The sequence below is a fragment of the Canis lupus genome, chromosome 13 (genome assembly GCF_048164855.1).
Source record: "Canis lupus baileyi chromosome 13, mCanLup2.hap1, whole genome shotgun sequence".
Lineage (NCBI taxonomy): Eukaryota > Metazoa > Chordata > Mammalia > Carnivora > Canidae > Canis > Canis lupus.
This window is the reverse complement of record NC_132850.1, coordinates 11,055,242-11,081,881: the sequence shown is the minus strand read 5'-3', so window position 1 is coordinate 11,081,881 and position 26,640 is coordinate 11,055,242. Positions and strand designations below refer to the sequence as shown.

The 26,640-nt window shown below is 35.1% G+C and overlaps 1 protein-coding gene and 1 pseudogene across 10 annotated transcripts in view; both read right to left on the bottom strand.

Moving 5' to 3' along the window:
• EPS15 (epidermal growth factor receptor pathway substrate 15) overlaps positions 1–26,640 on the bottom strand; it is a 141,190-nt gene that overhangs the window by 57,110 nt on the left and 57,440 nt on the right. For 7 of the 10 annotated variants that reach the window (XM_072772148.1, XM_072772155.1, XM_072772152.1 and 4 more), the window contains 5 exons: positions 25,764–25,964; positions 24,767–24,912; positions 22,997–23,153; positions 18,439–18,524; positions 1,503–1,575 (listed from right to left, as the gene is read on the bottom strand). In XM_072772148.1, the coding sequence (XP_072628249.1) occupies positions 1,503–1,575; positions 18,439–18,524; positions 22,997–23,153; positions 24,767–24,912; positions 25,764–25,964 (663 nt within the window). The remainder of the gene's footprint in view (positions 1–1,502; positions 1,576–18,438; positions 18,525–22,996; positions 23,154–24,766; positions 24,913–25,763; positions 25,965–26,640) is intronic. The other 3 variants (XM_072772151.1, XM_072772157.1, XM_072772149.1) reach the window with 1 other exon arrangement.
• On the bottom strand, positions 14,355–15,012 carry LOC140602536 (uncharacterized; annotated as a pseudogene).

Below are 26,640 nucleotides of genomic sequence, written 5' to 3'. Positions count from 1 at the left end.
ACAGCCCATTTAGCCTGAAAGGAACAATATAAATTTCAGGGTTGTTCCAAACCAGCCTTTTAAATTCACATTCTTAAAAGATACAGAATGGAAAAACCAACAGGTAGATGTACACAAATAACAAAATACTGTCCATCGTAAAAACCTTCATACTTCAAAACACTATCTGGCTAAATTTAGAAGCTGTCCAGTATTCTATTAGTAACTGTATCTATCACTTCAGATTGAAGAAACTTCTATAGATTATTTTATCTTCCATTCTAATGCTATTTTCAGCAATCACTGCTTAAAGTCTGAGTCTCTTTTGCATTTCCTAAGAAGCTCAAAAACCGCAGAAAAATAATGTAATTGAAGTAACTACCACCCATCTCACTATCACAAAGGGGAATATATTTATTAGCAATGATTTCTTGACTTTTCCATCACCATTAGGAAAATTCCAATATATATAATAAATGTAGTGATCTAATAAAAAAAAACCAACTTGTAACAAGAAGTCTCTTTGGCTTCTTTCTCAATTTCCTAGTAAATCATTCTACCCAGGCACAGTCCACCTCATAGACAATCTCTAGTGTATGTCCTACATTAAAAAAAAACAATGGATCTACCAATTTAGACCTTTCATTCATTTAAAAGTATCAGCACAAGCAGGGAAATCCAGCATACAAGTAATATGTTTTAAAAGGCCCATTTATGAGCTTTTATTGGCAACTGATAGCAGTGTTTCTATATCCAATCTCCTGTATATGCTGGTATAACATTCAGGAAACAGTGCCCCAATAACATGGTCACATGCATTGTATACTGCTCTAAATGCAACACTGCCCAATTTTCTATATTTTTGTTTGAAATGCCCATTTTTGTATCATTTCTCAATCAGAAACTGAGGCTTTATTACCTTTTCTATTTGTAAAATGAAGGTACTTATTAATGCAGCACCTAATGAAAATGAATTAAATCTCTTTAATGCTAAAGTTTAAGATATCCTGGCTACTAAGCAACTTACAAAATGCTATTTTAAATAGTTTCATATCATTTCCTATCCTATCAATATTAGGAGAAACAGCTGTTTAAAAATACTAGGTATCCTAGCTAACAAAATTTCACATTCATAAAAAGCAATTTGTTTTTGATGAAGATGGTGGTGGTGATGATGATCTCATTCATTTAATTTTATTTTTGTAATAATATTTACGTATTAGTCATTCAAACTTACCTTTAATGATATAATATGTAGGTAAATATTATCTTAAAAATACTTTCAAAACTAGAAATTTATGCTAAAAAATACTGCTTTCTCATTGCAGTATAATCTTTGCAGGCCAAAATTCAGAGAAAAACTATCATTTTGGAAAAAGCAAATATTTATATGACATAAATAACAGGTATTCCCTTGACCTACTCATCAATACCACAACCATCAAATAGTAAAAAAACCTCATACATTTAAAATGAATCCTTCTAAATCAGAAACAGAATACTGAATTTTACAGTTCATTTACCTGAACCTCGCTTGTCCTCTGTTTAATAGTATCTTCTTTCTCCTTAAGGTCCTGTTCCACATTATTCTTTTCCCTAGAAGACCAGCAAACAATGCAAGAATATTTGAGAACATCAGCTACAGCTGGTATGGTTATCCATCCTCCTAATCCTGAATCGCTTTTTAAATACATAGTGAAACATTCAATTTTTAAGTGAAGGGCAGATTTTTCCACCCTCTTTTAATTATTTATGGAATAGAAATCAATATAAGCTCTGTTTGTAAAAAAAAAAAATTGCTTTCTCACTAAAATGTGGTGAAAAGAGAATAGATTAAAAAAGGAAGAGGAGAAAAATAATCAATGAAACACTCAGGTTTCACTGATGTCACTGTTGCTATGGAAATGATGTCCAATGAAAACTGCTGGTGAAAAAAAGGAGGGGTTGCATCAGCTCTGTAAGTTTAACCCTTAAGTACCACTGTCAAATCAGATGAAAATGGCTAATAGAAATAGTCAACAATATTAAGGAAAAGGACATTTACTGAAGTGTTAATTTCCCCTTAAGTCACTGGTGTGTACCAATTTTAGAATGAAACAACATAGAGGAAATGGGTAAGACTGTCAATATAACAGTCCATTTGCTCTATCAAATACTGCTCTGCTCAAAAAAGCTATTTTAGGACCACTTATCAATTCCAGTTGATTAAATACATAAAACAATGTATATAACTAAATTAAAAAAAGGAATCACATTAGCATTTATCTCTTTCTATACTCTTCAGATCAAACATACTGGGATCCACTTGTATTCTGAGATACCATTATCTAAATTCTTATATGCTTCCATCAGAGCTAGATTCCTAATGAATGAGACCTAAACAACCTTAGACTCAGAATTATGATACAAAGCTATTTCTTTTGATGTAATAAATTTAACTGCTCATACACACACACTGACTTGCTCCCTTCATTTTTTCCTTTCTTTTCTACAAAATGAGAGAAAAATCCATAGAATTCTACAGCAATACATTTTTGGGTGAGGGTAAAGGTAAAAGTGGGCAACATGAAAAAGGGAGGATGGCATCCAAGTAGTCTTCCAGACTAGCACTGCAGAGTTTCTCCTTAGAGCTTCAAGACTATTATTTCAGTTTCGTTCCAGATAACACCCAAACATAAGCTCAGGCTCCATTAAGCTGTAGTATAAAGGAAAGTGGGGAAATTATACCAGAGGAGATACTGAGGGGACAACTTAATGCTACATTTATATTTCTCCCCTATTTGAGGTGATATTTTAAATGCAGACAAAAATCAACTGTTTTGTTGGATATTCAGGCACAGTGTTAAGATTTGTCAGAGAGGAAAAAAAGCACAAGAATAAAAGCTATTTGTATACTGTTAAAACACTTGAGATGGCCAAGGAGCTCACTACCCATTTGTCAGGTGGGTCGCACCATGGGTCATGATGTCATGGAGATCTTAAACAGTCCCTTACCATGTGAATCATTGTTGCAGCCCATTCCCCCCCAATACCTCAATCCACTTATTATGCAAAGGTCATTCCCCATTCCAACCTTTATAAAATGAGGTAAAATCAAAAAATAGAAATCACAGGAAGAAAAATCTAAATATACCACACAAATTCTGCAAGCTCAATCCTCTTTTCCTTTCTTCCTTATGTGAGCAGAAGAGTGTTTTCATTCTTGGTGCAGCATGTCAGAACTAGCCCCCTCCCCCAATCCCAAACTCTCAGAGGTATTCCACACAGGGTCAGTATCAATTCTGCCCCTTGTTTCTGACAGTAGCTAATAACAAAAATAGAAAACAACACATAGTATCACAGATCAGCACTGAACGCACTAAGGGGCATGTTTGTATTCAGTTCTTTCTGCTTGTCTGTTAACTGCTGTTACTGACAGTGCCTGCTCAAAGATCAAGTGTGCAGGCAGGAAAACAGGGCTGAAAGAAAGCAGTGAGCTGACAATGCAGCCAAGACAGAATAAGAGAGGGGGAAAAAAAAAAAAGGAAGTTCACTTGGTGAAAAAGGAAAACAGATTACAAAGGACTGTCAACTCTAGCCAGCAAATAGGGTCTATGTTTGTGTAAAATGGAGGAAGCACAGAAGGTACAGATTCCTCTTCATCATTTTGGGTGTGGGAGTGAGGGTAGCAGTAGTGATATCTCCAAACATATCCTAAAGACCATTTCCAAGTAAAAAGAAAATGAAATCCTCAGGCATTAATTCTCATAGTACTGAGATCAATTAAATTTCACTTTCTATCCACTTTTATCTAGTAAAATTCTGGCCTCATAATAATTCCTTTATAATCAAAACCAAGTAGTATAAGATATATTACTAAAGAGAAATGTAAAAAAAATCATCAGTTATATTACCTTCTATTAAAACCATCACAATTGAAAACCTGTCCCTGTCCTATAAATTAGACTAAAAAATCAAATTATTTTCTCATTAACTTAGATTATAATTTTAGGGATGCCAAGTTGTTATGTTGTGATATTCCGCATTCTTTTTTTTTTTTTTTTTTTCTTTTTAAATTTAAATACAATTAGCCAGGGGCACCTGGGTGGCTCAGTTGGCTGGCTAAGTGTCTGCCTTTGGCTCAGGTCATGATCCCAGGGTCCTGAGATGGAGCCTGCATTGGGCTCCCTGCTGGGCAGGGAGTCTGCTTCTGCCTCTCCTCTCCACTTGTGCTGTCACCATCTCTGCCTCTCTCTCTCTCTCTCAAATAAATAAATAAAATCTTAAAAAAAAATACAATAAGCCAATATGTAACACATCATTAGTTTCAGATGTAGAGTCCAGAGACACTTAACCTCTATAGCTAGTCTTCTCATTTCGGGCAAGTAAGAATAATTAAATACATTTACACGCACTAATGCTTAGGTGCAAGAAAATGGGACTTGGGTCATAGAGCTTACATTCTCCTTTCTTTCAAATAACAAATTTTTCTACAGATTACGGTTGAATAACTATTACAAAGCATTCTGTTTAACATTAATTCAAAAACTTAATTCCTCGTGTGACAAGATTCTGTGTCACAATAAAAAATATTTATATGCAGTTTCTTAAGGAGCCCATCAATATATATGGATATGACATATTTAAGATAAATTTCAAAAATAAGTGTGTAAGTAAGCATTTTGCCCAAAGCACTACTCATTTTGGATGACAGAAAAAACTACTGCCTTCAGCTTAGTAACTTCCAAAAGGGAAAAGTAATGATCTTACACCTTCTATCTTAGACTATCTCTGCAACCCTATTCACTCCCAAGATGCTAGCACATCCTAAAGAATCTACAAATACCAAAGCCATAAAGAAAGGCCAGGGATAGAGCTCCTTGGTTTCCAAAAGCTGCTGGTTTTTGGTGGAACCTAGTATGTGAACCAGCAAGAAAAGCAAACCCCAACCTACGCTTTCAGAAACCTAACGTAGATAACTGCATAAACTTACTATAACTAGTCAAAGCTATTCACAAGGACAGTCAGCCCCAGGGACTCTGAGTCCACACAGTTTGCCTTCATTTCCCCAGGCTGTTCATGGCAAAAGGGGAGTGAGCCATCTGTCTTAATTTTGATATAATACCAACATTGTCAGAGAAACAGGATTAAGTCACCTTCAAAGCCCTTCCCAGAAACAGAGTTTTAAGGTTTTTTTCTGAATATAAATATTCTATTTTCCAACCAGAGAGCAATAAAAAGAGAAACTAGTGAGAAACTAAAAACCCATCTTAAGATTTGCGAGGTAAAATGTACAAGATGTCATGTAATTAGGAAAAAAGCAGGCTTTGAGCCTATGCTGTGCTTGCTTTTTACTGATAAAATTAACATTACTGGGATCCCTGGGTGGCGCAGCGGTTTAGCGCCTGCCTTTGGCCCAGGGCGCGATCCTGGAGACCCGGGATCGAATCCCACGTCGGGCTCCCGGTGCATGGAGCCTGCTTCTCCCTCTGCCTGTGTCTCTGCCTCTCTCTCTCTCTCTCTGTGACTATCATAAATAAATAAAAAATTAAAAAAAATTAACATTACTTAGAATTTTAAATAAAACTGATGGAGTAATTTTTAAAATTTGTTAAAGGGAATTATGGGTTGCATTAAAATTTAGAAAACATTGGCCCAATGTATAGAATATATAATGTAATTACCAAAATTCCTGCACCAAAATCTTGCCTAATATTCAAATAACTACTCTCTACCTTTAAAAACTCATTATATGGTCTTCAAAGCATAAGATTTGGTGTAAAACAGCCCAGAATTCAAATACTGGCTCCATCACAGAGCATCTTACTTAAATCACTGTAGTAGCAACTATTTGTTCTGCTGACCCTCCCTTCTCCTAGGACGCAGAAATCCTTCTTTTAGGAGACTGCTCCTTTCTTTCTCCCTTACCTATTACCTTTTTGCCTGAATAGTTCAAGTAGAAGATGCCATCTTTTCACAGATTCAACCTCTCTGAGCAATGATTGGCCAGAGACTGGCTCCTGACCAAAGCTTAACCAGTCACATTATACCAACTCACCATCAATTAATTCAAGAACAGACCCATGACCAAAGCCAAGGCAGTCAGGATCTTTATCTAGGATGCCTTTATTCAGAACTAATAGAAACTATTACTACCACTATCATATCTACTACAACTATCATTACAACAACTAGTACTACCTACTACTATTAATAATTATAATTATGGAAACTAGCATTTATTAAACTTACTACATAATAAGTGCTTACTACATAATTGGTGCTATACATTCTTAGGAAGAATTGTTCCTGTGAAATAGTGAAGATGGGCAAATGCGAGTCCTGGTGCTGAGGACATTTGCTGTCTTTGCCTAATAAATAGTAAAATTTTCACATAAAAAGCTGAAGTGAAAGGCAGGCAAATAGAGAATCCTGGTAAGCCTTATGCTCTGGCTCCTTTCACCCTTTGTGATGGTTAACTATGCATTAACTTGGCTAGGCCATGGTACTCACAGATTTGGTTAAACACTAGTAAGGATGTTGCTGTGGAGATATTTTTTTAAAAGATTTATTTATTGGGATGCCTGGGTGGCTCAGCGGTTGAGCATCTGTCTTTGGCTCAGGGCATGATCCCGGGTTTCCAGAATTGAGTCCCATATCAGGGTTCCCACATGGAGCCTGCTTCTCCCTCTGCCTGTGTCTCTGCCTCTCTCTCTCTGTCTTTCATGAATAAATAAAATCTTTAATAAATAAATGAATAAATAAATAAGAGACTTATTTATTTACAACTGGGGGAGGGGCAGAGGGAGAGAATCTTCAAGCAGACTCCCCACTGAGCGCGGAGCCTGACAGGGGGCTTGATCCACCAACCTCTGAGATCATGACCTGAACCAAAACGAAGAGCTCAACCAACTGAGCCACCCCAGCTCCCTACTGCAGAGGTATTTTTTAGATGAAATTATATTTAAATCAGTAGACTTTGAGTAAATTACCCAACATAGTATGAATGGGCTTCACCAAGTCAGTTTAAGGCCTTAAGAGAAAAAAACGGAGGTTCCCCCAAGGAAGAGAGAATTCTACCTCCAAACTATTGTTGGACTTTAACCTCAACATCAACTCTTCCTGGAGACTTCAACCTACTGGCCTTTCCTATACAGTTCAGACTTGCCAGTTCCCACAACTCTGTGAGTTAATTCCTTAAAATAAACTGAATATAGTATAGTATCTACATATCATATATGTGGGGTTTGCAGAGAGGAGTGACAAAGAAAATACACAACAAAACTCAATAATATATCCCTATGCAACTTTAATACCTACCTTGTGATTCAACAAATACTGAATCTTACTATGTACTTGTCACTGTGCTACACTTTAGGGCTACAGAAAACAATGGGACAAGTACCTGCCATTAAGAAACTCAGAATTCAGTGTATATGAAGGGTTTGGCAGTAAACCATAAGAAGATAATCACAATGCAGTATACTGGGTGCTAGAACGGTAAGCACAAGATGCTGTGGGAATACAGAAAATGGGCACCTGATTCTCCCTGGAAAGGGTCAGAAAAGACTTGCTTGGTATTAGTGAAGGAAGGATCATTAACTGCAAAATAAGCTGTGCAGATGGTAACTGGTATGTTTATCAACAGAAATTATCCCAGCCTGGGCATGCTTTGTGAAGGAGGTCAGACTTCAGCTAAGCCTTGAAGTAAACAATGAATATTGGTTAGAAAAATGGCATTTCAAAAGGAGGGAGAGCTTATGCAAGAAAGCATAAGCTTTCTTTGACAAAAGATGTCAGCAAAATGGCAGACTTCTAGGTAGTCTAAGAAGAAACTTCACAAATTTGATAAAATGTATCAATCTACAATCCAAGAAGCTCAACAAATTCCGAGCAGGAAAACCCACACTGAGATACATTATAATGAAACTGTTAAAAGACAGAATCTTAAAAGCAGTAGTAAAGACATACAAGATTTCTCAGCAGAAACCTTGAAGGACAGAAGGCAGATGGGCACTGAGGCGGGCATTTGACGGGATGAGCACTGGGTGTTATTCTGTATGTTGGCAAATTGAACACCAATAAAAAATAAATTTATTATTAAAAATAAATAAATAAATAAATAAATAAACAAACAAACAAATAAATAAAAGAAGCCATCCCCCAAAAGCCTAAATATTCTCTAATTCAATGTATCCAATGTACAGAAACAGGAAAAAACTGATCTATAATATTAGAAGTTGTGCTTTGGGGGAGGTTATAATTGGAAGGGGGCAAGAAGAATCTTGTTTCTTGATTAGGTTCTGATTACATGGCATGCTTGGTTTGTGAAGATTTCTCAAACTATGCACTCATGATTTTTTAACTTTTCTATGTTGTATTTCAGTAAAATTGTCTTCTCCCCCCCCCCCAAAAAAAAGAAGGCAATGGGATAATATATATATAGTGCTGAAAAAAAAACAAAACAAAAAAAACTAAAGTGCTAAAAACACGAGCTGACAAAACTATCCTTCCAAAATGAGAAGTTAATAAAGACATACCGCCTTTTAATACAAAGGGAGTCCCTAAAGGTTTCTGAGCTGTGCTTTTTTGAACTCTGAACGGCATCATTTAGCAACACACTTCTTTTCTAACTTCTGCTCTGTAGAAGAAGAGAGGAAGTAGAGGCTCTTATTGCTCAGAAAGCTGATAACAATTGCTAGAAAGGCAATGTAACATCTGTCCTGACTTGGAATTCAAACCAGTCTGAAAGTTAGACAGCCTTTCACTCTAAGAATCAGTGATTTGATCAAAATTTGAGCTACAGTTTGAGAGTAAAGACATTGATTTGTACCTTTAAGTAATTTAATTTCTCTAGAAGTTGCCTTCTATAATAGAATCTTATTATTTCAATCTTTCAACAGTTATCGAATATCTACTAAATGCCAAACAAGATTGAAGTTGGGCTCCTACCTATAGTTTGCTGAGGAAACACAGCCATTAATCAAAAAACAGACAAACGTTGTAACAGTTCAAGTACATATGGTACCGTGGGAATTACTAAAGTTTTTAATTCTGAGAGGCTGACTGTTGTAATGAGTTTTAGTTTTTAAAAATAAGTCCAGGAATATATTTATGGTCATAAATTACTGAAAGGAAACCCTAGCTGGAGTCAGGAAAAACACCAACTTTGGGGCGTTGCTCACATGACCACTGCCCCGTCAGCAGCAGAATCCAAAACTTGATAATTCATTTTTAAAAGGACAAATAGGGCAGCCTTGGGTGGCTCAGCGGTTTAGTGCTGCCTTCAGCCCAGGGCATGATCCTGGAGACCAGGGATCAAGTCCCACTTCGGGCTCCCTGCATGGAGCCTGCTTCTCCCTCTGCCCCTCTCTGTCTCTCTCTCTCTCGCATAAATAAATAAAAATCTTTAAACAAATAAATAAATAAAAATTAAAGGAGAAATAAAAGCTTATTTTTGCAAAACTCCCAAAATTAATTTATTCCACTCATCTGACACGACAAAAGATGAAAAAAGGTAAAGAAATGTAAAACAAGGCCTTAGTTTTCCTAACTATAAAACAGTGACAATAAAGATAAGGAGGACTGATTTATATTGCATCTGGAAAGACATCAGCACAATGCTGACACAGTGCTCGTAAATGTCAGTTGTTATTATTATTACTGTTATACTATTTACTAGTACAAAAGTACAATATTTACTAGCTTTTTGGTTTTTTAAAATATTTTATTTAAATTCAATTTGCCAACATATAGTACAACACCTAGTTGTATTCATCCCATCATGTGCCCTCCTTAATGCCCGTCACCCAGTAACCCTACCCGCCCACCCACCTCCCCTTCTTCAACCCTCTGTTTCCCAGGAGTCCCTCATGGTTTATCTTCCTCTCTAATTTTTCCCCACTCAGTCTCCCTCCTTTCCTTTATAGTCCCTTTCACTATTTCTTATATTCCACATATGAGTGAGACCATATGACAATTGTCTTTCTTCAATTGACTTATTTCGCTCAGCATTAATAATACTCTCCAGTTCCATCGACATAAAAGTAAATGGTAGGTATTCATACTTTCTGATGGCTGAGTAATTTTAACTGGTTTTTTGAAAGTTGCAATCAAGCATCCAGAATGATGGCATTTAGGACCTAACTATGTGGGTAGAGACTGACTCCTAAATCCTTCAGGAGCTGAAATTTCTTGGTAGATATTTTTGTTTCCCAAAGACAGATTTTAACACATCTTAAAAATTATTGCTCTCTTAAAAAGAGCCCCTAAATAAGCTATCAGTGCCACAAAATAATGAAAGCAAATGTAATTTTTACAGAATATAACTGATTGAGACCACAGCTATCCAACAGAAATGCAAGTCACATATGTAATTTTAAATGATCTAAATGCCATATATTAAAAAGTAAAAACAAAGAAGCGAAATTTATTATAATGTTTTATTTAACCCAGTATAGCCAAAACATTTACATTCTTTTTTGAAATCCAGTATATTTTATACTAACATCACATCTTAATTTGGATTTGCCATATTTCAAGTGCTCAATAGCCAGATGTAGCTAGTGGCTACTGTATTAGCACAGGTTCAAACTTTCGCAGGGAGGGTATCAAATAAGGGAAGTCTCCCTAAATAAAGATTTTAAATGCTGAGCCACGCATTCTGTGTGAAAATTTAGATAAACTCCTTATTACCAAACAAAAGCACACAACAACCTAGAACTTCAGTTATTCAATCAGTAACACCACTGTTGAGGTAGTCATGATTGAGGTCTAATAGTATCATGGATCTTTACATGGCTAGAAACAGGTCAGACTGGATCATATAAGCAAAAGAACTCCAGATTCTATAGTATAAGCTATGCTCTCTTCAGAGCTAATGGTTTCTAATGGTTGTGAACTGACCTAACCAAAACATAAATTTTAAAAAAATTCAAATTGTATGTTAATGCCGCTTTAAATACATTTTTAAAAAATCAGTTCTTAAATATGTTGAGCTAGAGATCTATATATTTAGAAACACAAATGCTGGCTGCCTGTGTACATAGTTCCAGTAGCTCTTTAGCCAGGGAAAGAAAGCTACTCCAACCAATGTTTGCTGAGCATCTATTTAGTAAATGCTGTGCTCTGAATGCTGAGCTCGGTATTGGGGATGATGATGATGATGACGACGACGACTATAAACACATACTGAGAATTTATCATGTTCCAAGAAAGATATTAAACATTTTACATGGTATTAGTCATATTTCCATCTCACAGATGAAGAAACTGAGGCACAGAGTGTTAAGTTACTTGGCTAAGTCATGTCAGGAGCCAAACTAAGCACTCTGTGAGAAAGCCATGCTCTGAAATAATATACTATATTGCCTCATCAGAAATAAGAGACAGTCTGTGCTATCCTACATAACTCAGAATTTATCAGAGGAAGAAATATAATTCAGAACTGTAAGCATTCTGAGAGAAGGAAACGAATGCTCTCTGAGCTGAGGTAGATACCAAAGGAAAGCTTCTTAGAAAAGAAGATTTGTCTATTCTTCATCTGAAAAATCAGGATAAAACTTCTTACCCTTCAGTGATGTTGCAAGAATTCAATAAGAGAAATTATATAAAGCAGACATAGCACAATATCTAATAATTATTATTGTAATTATCTATCCTGTTTACTGGCCCAAGACCAGGATAACAAACTGGCCTGACAGGATGTAGCTTTTACTTCCTGATGTTCTTGCTAAAAGGACAGAGAGAGGAAGGAAGTAGAAGCTGATAGAAGACAAATAAATATTAACTCCTGCCTCAGCACAATTTACCACCACTATGCTATCTTAGTGACTGAAGCAAGTTTTGACTTTTCACTGTCAAGAATTTCTCTACTTGAGACACTTTACTTTCAGAGCAAGAATGGATCCATGGATAGTTTTTAAGTGTCTGGGAACCCCTGAAATAAATGCAAAATGTGTACATGGACACATATGTTCTTTTTGAGGGGGAGGGATAGAGTCTAAAAGCCTTCATCAGATTCTCAGAGGAAATCCCTGACACAAAAAACAAGTTGTCAAAATATGAAAAATCAGCCCACTATCCTTAATGTCCCTGTGAGGATTAAAAACCCTCTCGTCTATAAAATCCTCTCGTACAGTCTTCAAAATAAGCTATTCTTCAAAAGATCTTTGTCTTTTCATCCTTTAATACACAGCTTCTAGTCTGTCATAAACTTGGCAGGAATTAAGTCTGGGAAATATTCTAATATTTATAACATACTTTGATTCATTCATTCAACCAACTAACCTATACTGAGATTCTGTGGTGTCAGGCACTCTATGCGTTATCTTCTAGACCTATCCAAGTGAATAAAGCATAGCCCCTGCCTTAAAGGAGTTCAAATTAAAATAAAGACCAGAATAAAATATGGTGAATACTATTACAAAGGAATAAAGTTACTAGGAGTAGAAAGAAAAAAGCAATTAGCAAATCAAGATTTCAGTAAAAGTTTGACAAAGCAGACAATATTTAAGCTGGGTCTTAAAGCACAAGTAAAAGCTTACAAAGTAAAAGGTATGCTCAGGCAAAGGGGAACAATAGGATGACAAGCACAGAAGAATAAAAATGTGTGGCATGCTGTCCAGAGAGGTGCACCCACCACATGGCTTGAGAAGAGGGATAAAACCAAAACAAGAGCACTATTCTCAATACTGAGAGTACAAAAGCAAACATGGCATCTGCTCTCAAGGAGCTTGACAGTGCTCTAGAAGAAAAGGATTCTACTTTATTGTGGGAGGTGGCTAAGACAAAAGAATGCTCAGGATACCAAAGGAAAACCATGAAAGAAGAGCCTTTATATCATCTCGGAAAAGTGAGCTGGATCCAGTTGGGGATAGGAAGTCACTAAGGAATCTGAGTTGTATTTTATACATCAGTTGGAGGTGCAAAGGAAAGGAGAGACTCAAAGTGCAGAGTCAATTAGGAGGTTACAACAGTAATCCAGAGAAGAGATAAAGGGTTAGTAAAACTAAGAAAGAAATAATAATAGTACACAGGACAGATTTCAACAATACTGAAAATTATTTTCTCATCTATTAAATAAGTTAGGCATTAGCTTATAGAGCAGTGAGTATGCAAATAGTCCTTATGCTTAAGAAGTACATAGGCTAGTGAGAGACCAAATAAAAGATGATTATAATAAAGGATAGTAAATGTTACTACTGTAAATATTAAAACTATATAAAATTTGATACGTATGAAAGTTAGGAGGTAAACAAATCAGAGAAGGCTCCCCCTTCCAAAGGAAGTGATGCCTAAGGTGAGGTTTGAAAGATCAGGAGGAGGTGATCAGGCAAAGGAGATGGAAAGGTAGGAATGATTTCAAGAAACATTTCAAAGATAGAATACAGATAAAAGAAAAATCTCAGATTTCTAGCCTGAGTGACTAGATGAATGGTCACATCACTAAGAAATGCAAATAAATGAGACAAGGATAGCGGTAAGAAGACTGGGAAGTCATGTCTACTGGACATTCTCTAGAAGACAAATGAAGAATATAGGTCTTGGGCTGAGGTAAGAAATCCAGATATTTAAAAAGATTATGATATAACTATGTTTTAAGTTAATGATCTTTTTATTGGACAGAAAAACTAGCATTTACAACTTGGAATGGACATAAAGTGTAATTTCTTAAACAACAATGTTGATGGTTGTAAAGTCCACAGCCACAGCCTAACCTGCTGGCTCCCATGTCATGGCTCAGAAGGTTTTAAAAATACAGAGTCCAAAGATGCTCCCTTGGTAAAGGTTTCTTTTTAAAAATGTGTGTGAATGGTGAGAGCCTGACACCCATTTCACTCAAGTACCATGTGGATAATGCTAAACCAATACATACAGCATGCCACCAGGATGTGTGTCATCAGCATGGGTCAAGGCATATCCAAGTACAAGAGGGGCTATAGCCATCTAGATAGTTTATCCTTCACCCATTCTTTTTGCACAGCATCCTGAGGTAAACCAATGTTAAGTGTTTGTTTTAAGTAAACCAGTTATGACAATTTATACTAACAAACTGAACTAGAAGCTACTTGAATAGGTTTTAAATTTGTTTTTTCATTTTTTGTTTTTAATATAAATGTTCAAATGTGCTCAATTGTCAAGTTGTATGTATGAAAAACTGGCCAGCCCAAACAGTATATTAATCATTAGGAAATGGAACTGCAAGAAGTCTTGATCATTAAGGTAGTAAAAGTACTTATATTATTAAACTTATATTATAAAAGTGATGCATAGCTTGATCTTTAAGGGACAAGACCACAAGGCAATGCATGCAGATTTTGTGTGTATGCATAGAACGCACTTCTGACATTCAGTTTTGCTAAATAAAAACAGAATGAGTAAATAAAGGGGTTTTTTTTTTGCTCTTTTTGTTTTGTTTTGTTTCTTGGGTAAGGGGTAAATAAAAGATTCAGTCTTATTCCTCTGGGGAAGGGGGAAGGAGTTTAAAGTAGGTCATTCTGCAGTATTACCGGTACAAATTCTTCATAGTTGACTTGTCCATCTCTACCAATATCCGCTTGTCTGATCATTTCAACTACTATTTCATCTGTTAGTTTCTCTAAGTTTGTCATAACATGACATAGTTCTGCCACACTGATTAACCACTGTCATCCTTGTCAAAGACTCATTGTAATGCCTCACCAATTTCTTCTTCATTGTATCTTTCATTTTTGTAGCCATCATAGTCCAAAATTCTGGGAAGTCAACAGTGCCATTACCATCATATCCTGAAATCTGGCTTCTGTTGGGTTCTGACCCAGTGACCTCATGACAGTCCCAAATTCCTTTGTTGTGATAGTGCCATCTCCAGCTGGAGAAAGCTTCCCTAAACTCAGCAATCTGTTCATGGGTCAGCTGACCAGACATGGGGCAAACGAAGGCAGACAGAGCAGAGGGAGTGAGGGTGGCTGCACCAGTGCAGGGGCTGGAACAGCAGATGGAAGTACCTCTTCTGCTGCTGCTGCTGCAGCAGCAGCAGTTTGATGCATGCTCAGTGATGTGTCACTGCCATCCTGACTATAAAGAACAGCACTGCACCCTCAAAGCTCCCAGCACCACTTACAACTATTGCTTTTCCTTCTTTAATTTAAAAATATCATGCAAATTTAACCTGAATGACATAATTAAATTTCTATATAAAAAATGTTGAAGGATTATTAAAAATTTAAGGAATGACAAAAACACATCCTGCTTCAAGCTCTCAATCTCTTAAATATTTTCAATTAGAAAACTTCATGAACCACAGATAGAAACATCTCATTTTCTGACTCATAACAAAGAATATTCTTTACCCAACTAATTTTGAGGTTATAGATTATTCTAAGATTATAAATATTATTCTAAGAAACAGATTCTTTTCTTCATTATGCTTTTCTGTATTTTCCAAATGTTTACAAGTATGCACTATAACCATCATTATGGAAAAATAAATTTGTAAAGCACTATATTCATTATAATTCCATATTATGTATTATTTATTTGCAGGTTTAGTCCCTGGACTGAAATTAAATATTTTCATCTAAAAAGCAACAAATAAGAAGCAATTTTCTCAGACAGCAATTTAGTAAAAACCATAAGCAAATTCTGTTTAAATTATTTTTCCTGTTTTATAGTTATATTCATTGTATCCTGATATATTAAAAAATAATCTAAAGGCTGAAGAGTAATACTATGGCACAGAAAAATATTGCTATTCACAATAACAAAAACCAAGATTTATAATGTAGTATCTTGAAGAGTGGGTGATATAGTGACCTAACACAACCAGTTACAAAAGTTATTTTAACAACCATAATTTTACCATGGGTTGATGAGTATCATTATGACATTACTGGAGCTGACAGATGATAGAAGTTTGTCTACACTGTAGACTTCACCTAAAATAAAAGCCTAGGGAAAATATTTTTACAAATGCCAAATCATGTATATGTGTTTTACACATTTATACAGTGTGACTACAACCTAAAACCTAACAAGGTTTTAGAGCTCTATGATTTTCTTAATAAGACATATAGTCACAAAATGTTAGATATGTTTTTATGTTTCAGTTGTGATTCACTATAGAAGACTATCACTAGTATAACTTAATATTATGGTTATTAGAAGTTAGTGAAAGCTCAGTTTACCAAATGTAATTAATATTAGAAATGTCTGCACTGGCAAGAATACCCTATGTATGATGCTCTACTTTCTAATAAAGCTCACTACAAAAACATTTCATATGTTAATTACTGATAAAGTCAAGAGAGTCCTAGCATATTGGGGCCCTAGCATATTGCGGCATATCTACAAGAGGCACAGAAGACAAGTATTTTCAAATCTAGCTATTATTCAATTTTTGTTACACATAAGGCAAGCAAAAATGTTAGTGGGCTATTTATAGACCCTAAGAAAATGAAAAGTCCACACATCATTATAGACTCAATAAATGTTTACTTCTTTTATTCTGAACCAAAGTAAAAAATGTTTAAGTCTTAATGAGAGGCAGACATATAATAGAAAGAACGCAGAACTACGACTTAACACAACTTGACTTGGGGTGCCACCCAGCACTGTTGCTGATTTGATGTGTGACTTTGAATTTTTTTCATGAGTAAGGAAAAAAATTGGACTATAAAATTCCCAAGGGTTTTGTTTCTGTTTTTGTTTTTCACTTTCTGGGATTCGAAGAGTAGAGGCTTTATATAAATAGGCAAAGGGCAATTTTTGAGCAGGAAATAAGAATATGACAGAACTTAGATAACCTCAAAACTAAATAAAACAAAAAACAACAGAAAACACAAAAAACCTACACAATGACATTTAAAAAGGGGCTCAGACTTATGTTTCTAGAATGTCAAGTCATACTGTTTAAAGAGACAGATGATACCAAGGCTAATCACTGAAAATACTGTGGATTTGAAGCTGTGTGGCCTTCAGCAGACATTGACTTCCCCAGAATTCATTTCTCCTTCTGGCATAATTTTCATGTCAGGATACCCATTCCTCTATGTGGTCCTGGTAGCCAACTACCCTCTCACCACTCCCATGACTGAGTTCATGGCAAATTAATAAATTATACATACCTGGCTCCTGTTTCAGAGACAGGCATGGCCCTAAGCAAGTATGATCACATGGAATCTTAGGGATTTTGCAGAAAAGAGGTACTGCATTAGATTTGAATTTACAAATACACGAGGCTACGTGTGCTACTGCTCTTTTGGCAATATAATGGGAAATTCCACATGAGAATGGAACAACCCAGTGGAAGTGCATACAAGAAATTGAGCAAGAAAACAAATTATATCATTTAAGCCCCATTATGAAGCTATTCCTTAAAACACCCCTACCTCTAAGAGGCCTTAGTTTCACAAGTCAATAAATTCACTCCCACTTAAATTAGCCAGGGTTGAATTGTTTCTTGCAAGTAAAAAATCATAACAACTAAGTTTCTCCATACAATTTTAAAGTAGCCCATGAATGAGGAAAGATCATTCCCTATTTCTTGCCATATGGTCCAGATAAATCATTTAACTATTCTCTTATGTCTCAATACTAACACTAAAATATCAGCCATTATCTGCTTCAAAATGCTATGAATGTTAAAAACAAAACCAAAAAAAAAAAAAAAAAAAAAGGTTTGTGTAAATACAAAGTGATTATATTATGTAAATCCAAAACCTTGCAGATGGAAAAATGGTCCCATTTTTACAAAAGTAATTTCAGGAGGTCATTTTTACAGTATTACCATAAAGTTTCCAGGGAACAAGGGAATTAAAGAAATATCAATAGTACCTGCTGTATTTAGATTCAAATCCAATTGTATTTAAGTCTGTTCTACATAGTACCTATGTATGAGAGAGAAGATTCAACTCTAAATCAAGTAGTCTGGAGATCAGATATTAGTTCTACTGCTATCAAGTTTGTATGACTGGGCAAAATAACCTCTCTCTGCACCTGAACTCCTTACCTGTAAACTAGAAACAATAAAATCTACTCAAGTTGTAAGGTTTCTGTAAGAAGCAAATAAGATAACAATTATGAAAGCTCTCAGAATTGGTATATGCATTTAACATTCCTTCCACAAAATGTATTATATAATGTTTTTCTAATATGCTATTCAAATATCCAAAGCTGGAGGAAAACTATAATCCATTCATTCTAAGATACACATTTTTTTTGCTCCCTAAAAGTTAGATAGTATTTATAGCTGATGCCACTGTTTATTTGGCAGTGATTTTTTTTCTTTGTTTAGTGGTACATAAGAAAATAGTGCATCCTGCAACTAAAGGTTGCCTTAGATTTGATGAAATAGGGTACACTGGAATAAAAAACGAAATAGGGTCACAGATTACCAATTCAAGGGTATTTAAAGAAAGTAGCATTTACCAAGATACATGTTAGAAACAGAAATGTGTGTGTGTATATGTATATAGTCAGCTGTAATTTTACTTTACATACCTCTGTAGGTCAACTATTTCATTGTTAAGGGTATCTAGCTCCTTAATAGCAGAGAAATCTGCAACAGGACTTGATCCTATGATGTTCTAAAAACAAAAAGTTCACAATTATAACATTATTACTATAAAATTATATATGGTGAAGCATTGAAAATGTTCAAAAGCACGACATGAATATAGACTACTACATATTTTACAGTATTACTAATATTTTTAATTTGTTTAAGAAAATCATATCTAGTGTAATCTTATAGATACACACACACACAGTTATAAACTGAGACATTTTCGCTTAAGTTCTCTAAAAGCTGTTGCTCTATAATAGGTATCACCACTTCAGATCCCAAAGTCTTTGTCACTTGATCCTAGCACCTGTTTAAAACCTTGAAGTAAAGCAGATATCAGATTTATAAACTAATTCCTCCATTAGAGAATACATTTCTTGGGGAGATGGATGGTGACTTATTTGTACTTGTGTCATCCAGCACAAAGTAAGTAAACAAATTTTCGCTGAATCTCAGAATCATAATGGTAAGTTGATTTTATTCAATTTAACATTTACTTCTGTTAAACAATTTTAGTGCCTACCCTATTTAAAGTAAAACCAACTGCTCAACATGTTACATAGTAAATATTAATATCAGCAAATATGAAACTGTCTTCATATGACATCCTTTACATATAGTTTTCTTTCAATAATGAAAGTGTCAAAATTGGGTCTCCAAAAGGTACCTGTAATTAGAAAATCTAGCTGGGTTTATCCTGGGCTCTGCCATTTTACTAGCTGCATGATCTTCACTGTAAAGTAGGGAAATAATCTCTGCCCTGTCCACTTTAAAAATTAAATGAAATAAATAAGGTAAGTCACTCTAAAACTTCATAACATTTTATAAATGTAAAGCATTATTACAATTAATTTCCTCAACAGAATATCCTCTTAAGATAGATGACCTCCCAATGAATTGCTTCCACCCTGGCTCACAATGGTTTGTGAACCATTTCTGGTACTTAATACATCTGGGTGAAGTCAGGGTAAGAAGATAACTGCTCCTTCAGACACCTGACCTACACCCAATGCTACCATGAGATTGACAAATAACAGAATAACCACCATTAGGAAATACTAAAATTGAGGCCTCAACATGTAAAACTAAGACATACTGAGGACTTTATTAGCAGATCATAAAAGTTATGATATATATTTTTATATCATAAAAATTATTAATACTTATGTTGCTATGAACTTAATTCATGTTACCAACTTGGACAACAGAAGAGGATACCTATAAGTTCACAATATCCCATCTCCTCACATGTATATGATGATTTATAATTTACTACACTTTCAAATCCATCAATCAAGTCTCAAAACTAATCTGAAAACTGGGTTGTAGGTATGCCAGATAATATTATTAACCCCATTTTAGAACTAAGGAACCAGGCATAATTGACTTGCTTAAAATTGAACCCAGGCAATAGGAAATATTGATTAGGAGACCTCTGATTAAATTCAAATGTATTTCACATTATGCCTCTTGGCACTTGCATATTAAGATATTTAGGTAAATGAACCATCACCCTAAAGCCAACTTGAGAAACAGGTACGTCAATAAAGTTTGGCAAATAATTCTCTCCATATTTCTTCAGACACACTGCATTATTAGTCCTCAGATGTTCTGTTTTGGCTATGCATACCCAAATTCAACTATTAGGATTTAATTAATGCTAGTCTTAATTTTATATTAACTACAAATTTTTATCAAATACACCTCTTACTGTTTTACTGTGTTTCACTAATACACAGACCCTTATCATCCTAAATTATATCAGAAATTTTAAAGTGGATTTCTGAATGTGACAGGTATTCTTAGGATTTCAAGTCTGTCTAAACTTGATTTATGAACTAAGCCTGGCCGAATAGTTTGACAGTTGAACAAAATGAAAAATTAGCACTTGGTCTCACTTTTATCACCAAGAGTAACTTATATCACCTAACTGCTACTGAGAAATTTGCTATGAAAGGTGCAAGTATACCAAGAAACTCATGACTTTCACACCTCTTCTGTCACTCTAACTCAAAAAAAGTGACTCAGAGTTGATAGTCTTCCACTATTAAAAATATCAAATAAGAAGAGTGAGGCAAGTAAGTTTAACCTCAAACAAGTTAGAAGGTGATACCACAGATGATTCTAAAAGGAAGATTAGTGTACTACAGTTGGTATAGCTTGTGTCACTCCTCAAATTGCTAATTTGGAAATTAAACTCTCATTCTAAAGTTATAAAATGGCATGCAACCAAAAAACATGGAAAAAGTTCAGCTAACAGTATATAAAGTATAAGAAAGGCATATGGAGAAAAATATAGCATGTCCCTTTTTTCAAAATATTTCCTCTCGCCCTGCTTTTGTGCATTACACAGAAATTCCACTTTGGTAATTTTAAGTGGATCAAAGAGCCTAAGGAAAGCAAGCTAAAATGCACACAAAGACCAAGTGACAGACGTAACAAAATCATGTTGTTTAGGTATTTTCTCTGCATCAACTTTGCCACTTAACAAGCCTCTAATTTCAAAATTATAAGCCAAAAACTAATGCAAAAAAAGGCATAAAGTAAAGCTCTAACCTTGAGAGAGCAGAGTTAAGAAACTGACAGTACAAGAAAGGCGAAAGCAGAGTGCTGCAGAATGGAAAAAACAGTCTAAACTAGAAAAAACACAGAAAGGAAAGCAATATTCAAAAAAAAGATTAGTAAAAGCTGCAAAAAAAATGCAGTTCTAAAAAAATAGATTATAAAAAGAGATTATTTGAAAAATAAACCAAATGCAAATTTTTAATATTTAAGGTTAAAAATGTTGGTTAATAGATAAGACAATAATGATTTAAAAATCCCATTTTAATGTATAATATTGATATCTGACATAAATAGCCAAAAGTGTCTATGCTCTGGTGAACGGACTTCAGACAAATCTATTAAAAACATCCGTACGGCAGATGTAAATAAGAGTGTCTACTAATGTTTTAGAGACTTTGCATAACAAACAATTTGCTTCTGTTGTATCTATAGTTTGTACTGGTGGAAGACTTAGTATAACATGAAGGTGGCAAGGAGAAAAAAAAAAAGTCTGTAAAGGTGAAAACAAAAAAGGATGGAACAGCTGAGACAGAGATACAGCAGAGAGCACACATACAAATTTCTAACTTTTATCTTTCTGGGTGGCATCACTTTTAGCTTTCACTACAACTTAGGGGACCCAAGTCCTATGTCACAAGAAATCTCAAAAAATGAGATTTCTTCACAAAATGCCCCCCCCCAAACTCACTAAACCGATAACCAAATATTTATGTTATTAAAAAATAAGGACAAAAACTCTTATAAGCAACTTCTATCCTGGTGGTTGTAAATTTCCATTTAGTTGACTTGGAAAAAAATTAATTTTCACTTTTATTAGGTTAAAATGGGATTTTTTTAAACTTATGTGACAAAATTAATACAGAACCAAAATATTCTACTGACATTTTTTTAAAGATGTTATTTATTTATTCATGAGACACAGAAAGAGAGAGAGAGGCAGAGACACAGGCAGAGGGAGAAGCAGGCTCCACGCAGGGAGCCTGATGTGGTACTCGATCCCAGGTCTCCAGGATCAGGCCCTGGGCTGAAGGCAGTGCTAAACTGCTGAGCCACCCAGGATGCCCCTCTACTGACATTTTAAAGACAACTCTCCTTACACCACACATTTCACAACTTCTATTATAACTAACTCTGAAGAATCACCACAGCAATTATTTTATAGGTCATAAGATATTAAAAGAAACAAGGTATGCATTTTTAAAGGAAAATAGCCACTAGACAATTTAAGTCCTTTTGAAGCTTTATTAAGACCAAGATGTTGTAAATATACTATGCTAGGAAGGATGTGTAGAGGCGGGGAGAAAAATCAAGGCACAGCATGGCTACAACAATGTAGTTTTGAAAATTCCCACTGCTGGCCAGAAACCAAAAGTAGCTAAAACCTGCTTCTAGCTGTTCAGATATGAAATTTGGCCACATGCTCAGGAAAAGAAGGTCATTTATGTGGCAAAACCATACAGATTTCTTCTCAAAATGATGTTTTTGTTTATATATAAAATTGACACCAAGCAATCATAATCTCCTAGATTTTATTTTCAAATTTGTATTGTTAAAAAAAAAAAACAAATTTGTATTAAGAGTGAATCATCAAATGCAATACAATAATTTAATTCCTATAGATTTCATTTAAATTTTATACCTCATTCACAAAAATTCACAAGTCCAAATGGGGGGGAAGACCATATTTTTCCAATTTTTAGACTGGAAAATATGGTTGCCATATGTGTAATGAATGCTGGGGTAAACGAGCTGCAGCCCAAGGATGTCATACAAGGCATCTGAACATATTTATAGACACAAACTAAACCACAAACAGTATACTGCTCTGCTCCTAGCCAGATACATTTTCTCCACTGCTTCAAACAAATCAAGTCTGTCATCTAACACAGCACTTGTTTTTTTCTGTTAACACATTTGGGTTTTCCTTACCTTTTGTAAATTGGCCCTGTCTGATGGTGGAACCATCTCAGGAGTAAGAATGTGAGGAGGATCAATGCCCTTTATTAACTTTTGATTGATTAAGTGAAAAGCCAAGGCAAACTGATCTTTTGAAAGCTTCCCACAGTCTTTTGTGTCACATAATGTCCTGTACAAATAAACAAAAAGAACAGAATATAAGTGCTATAACTACCATTCTAAAAATCCAGGGAAAAAGTAATAGGACTAGGTAGCTTTTTAAAAATAATCAGTTGAATTAAAAAAGAAACTCAAACTTCTGTGTGTGTGGCCTGCCTAAAACTTAAAGTCAAATGTTAGAAAAGAGAGATTAGCTAAAATGGTTTTTTAAAAAGATAAAGAGAATATTCACCTTAGTGCTAAGCAGAGGTCTCAGATCTATCTGGGTTTGCTTTGTATTTTCTTACCGATTTCTAGAAACACTACAGAGCAAGAGTTGTGGTGGGCCAGAGAATCTTAACGTTCTCAACACTAAAAGATGTTAAAAATGAAACCTAAGTTTCAACAAATTTGGTTCATTAGTGGCATTAGAATGATTCTAAAACAAGCAAAAATTTCCACACTGGCTTGCTTCCTGCAACTCTTGGGAGTAGGCGGATATAAGGATCACCAAGTCAAAGCAGAAACAACAGCTGCAAATGGAGATCACATGTGAAGAGAAGGCAGCAAATCTGGAAAGCTTTACAAAATCACTTGAAGAGAAACAGAGAATATTTTATCCTATTTTCTTTTCCTTTCTTTCTCTCTCTCTCTCTCTCACCCTCTTCTTCTCTCTCTTTTTAGAGGTCAACTTTCTGAAGTCCTGATCTATTACATTCACTGAAAGCTAATGTGGCCTGATGAACAGACTATCAGTAAGGTGTCAAAGAAACCCTGAATTCCAACTTCTCTACTTATTTCTTCTTGTGACCTTGAACAAATTTTTTTTCATCTCTTCAAGCTTTAGTTTCTTCAATGATAAAGTGGAGATAACACATATTCTGCAAGGTTACAGTGAGAATTAAAGGTAAAGTACATAAAAAGTCTGGGCATAATGTCAAGCCCATGATGGCTGCCATTTATTGAGCACACTGCCTGGCCTAGGCACTTGAAAGTGGCAGCTATTATTAGTTATATATATTTAAACTTTCCCCCTCTTGAGTTCTTGTTCCTCTTAAGGCAGACCTACTGTCCTCATTTGTTCTTTTCTAAGTTTCTCTTTGCAGCTGTGTGGTTCCACATCTGACGTTTGCTGCCCCCTGAAAACCTCAACATAACCTCTGGTATAGTCAGGTGAACTGGCAACAGGCACACTATAAATTTTCGTATGCACAGTCTCATTTAACATGACATGCACTAAAGACACTCAAGGTTGTCTTTTTTAAGGATCAAGTGTGTAATTTCTCTGAAAAGGTATAAAAGTATACATATGCCCTACAGAATTATATGAGCACACCTTGAAGATACTATTTTGTATGTTGTTTAAATTTCAGATTTTTGCATTCTCCCTTAAAACTAAGTTTAATTGATATAAACTGCTGCATTTTAACATTTTAATAATCACTGACACTGTCAATCTTATAAAACAGGTAATCCATTCTCAAGCTTTTGTCCACTATTCAGAAGAAATCCTCATATTTAAATTTTCTCTACAAAGAATTATGAAACAAAATTGTCCAACAAATGCTTAAAAATAAGAATGCACAAAACGCAACTTACACAAAGCTGTATTTCTTTTCTAAATCAATTTAAATAAAATCTTACCAAATATGGGCCAGTAAGGTAGAAGGTAAACCTGTCTTCAGGAAGATTTCACGGACTTCCAATCCAGACACAAATCCATCCATATCTTTATCAGTTTTCAAGAAGATCTCATCATATTTAGCCTTTTCTGCAGGGGATACAACCCACTACAGGGGGGCAAAAAAAAAAAAAAAAATATATATATATAGTATTTCCATCAGAATGAATAAGACTTTGAAGTGTCATTCCTTCAACCCAAGATAGTATTTGTCAAAATTCTTAGCAATTCCACCCCATTAGATGTAGCAATAGTGTACCATTCCATCACACCCTAATCAAAATGCTGTGGTGAAGAAAAAATTACAGAAAAATATAGAGCAGTTGGGACTATATTTATAGATGCCCATTTCACTTTTTTCCTTTTAGGTAATGAGTAAATTCAAGCATAGTTAACTCTTGATTTTTGAATGACCACATTAATAGAGGTAACTGGGAAAGTTGATACAAACAAAATATTTAGATAATTCTCAATCCCCATTTTTATAGTTTCATTCAGCTTTCTTAGCTGTAGCTGAACTGGCTGATTTGCATATCCTGTCATTATTCTCCTTTACTCAGCCTGACAAGCAGCAGGCTGGAGGGGGAAAAAAGGCCCTAGATAACCACAAATTGGATAATTTGATCCCAAAGAATCAAGAGTTAACTGGGGATTAAAAAAACAGTAACATCTATTAACTATGCCTGGGCAAGCATGCCAGATTAGCATGGATTATCTTCTGTCTCCGACTCTAATTCTAGGTAGATCAAGGCAAAGCCAATAAAAAATCCAGATGATCTAAGTAAGGCAAAATGCAAGAGGGTTATATGTCATCTCTGGGACATCGTATTATGCAGGTTCAACCAGAGGGTGCTATAAATCTTTGATCCCTTTGATTGCTCTTTCTGTCTTCATCAAGCAATCAACTATTAAATGCCATGCACTTAAAAAAAAAGTCCTTTAACACTGATAGATCTATACCTGTCTTAACGGTGCTTTGGTAGGTAAAATGCCTACAGGTGGTAAGGAGTGGTAAGGTTCCTTGGCTGATGCTGAAGAGGGGATCAACCGCACAGAGCCTGATATACTGACCGTTTTTCTCTTAGAAGGTGGCACCAAGGCAGGAGGCAAGGATATTGGCACAGGTTCTTTCTCCAACGCACAGTATACCAAAAACATGGCCTTCAAGAGAGATGAACCAGGGTCACATATATTAAAATCATTTAACAACATCTACCCACTGAATTGATCATTGTTCAACAACGAAGCAGCTTTGAGCTGTCTGAAATTCTTTTTTTTTTTTTTTTAAGAAATTAGGCTGGAAATGAAAGAAAGAGGAAAAGAGAGAGACGAAAGGAAGAAAGGAGAAAAGGAAATAAATCAAAGCTAAGCAACTTTTAGGAAGATACCCAAAGTAGCAAAAACTCAGATACACACTATTCAACTAAAGTTCTTGCAATGTCAAAAGCAAACAATCTGGGGAAAAGATATTTGCAAAGAAAGAGCTAATCTTCCTAAAAAGAATCCTTAGAAATTAACATAAGAAAAAAAAAGCCAAAATTCAATAGGAAAATAGGTAAATAGTAAGAACAGATATTTTACTGAAAAGTAAATACTACAGATGGCCTATCCTTCAACATACAAAAATATGCTCACTTTCACAAGAAAATTTCAAATTAAAAGTATATTAAAGTCCCATTTTCCACTAACTGGTAAAAATCCAAATTTCATAACGTACATTGTTAACTAGACTAGGGATCCTCAGACACTCTTTAGTGGAAGCTCAAACTGGTACCAAGCCTAAGAAGGGCAAATTGGTAACAACTACCAAATTTATTTACTTCTCCCTTTGGTTCAT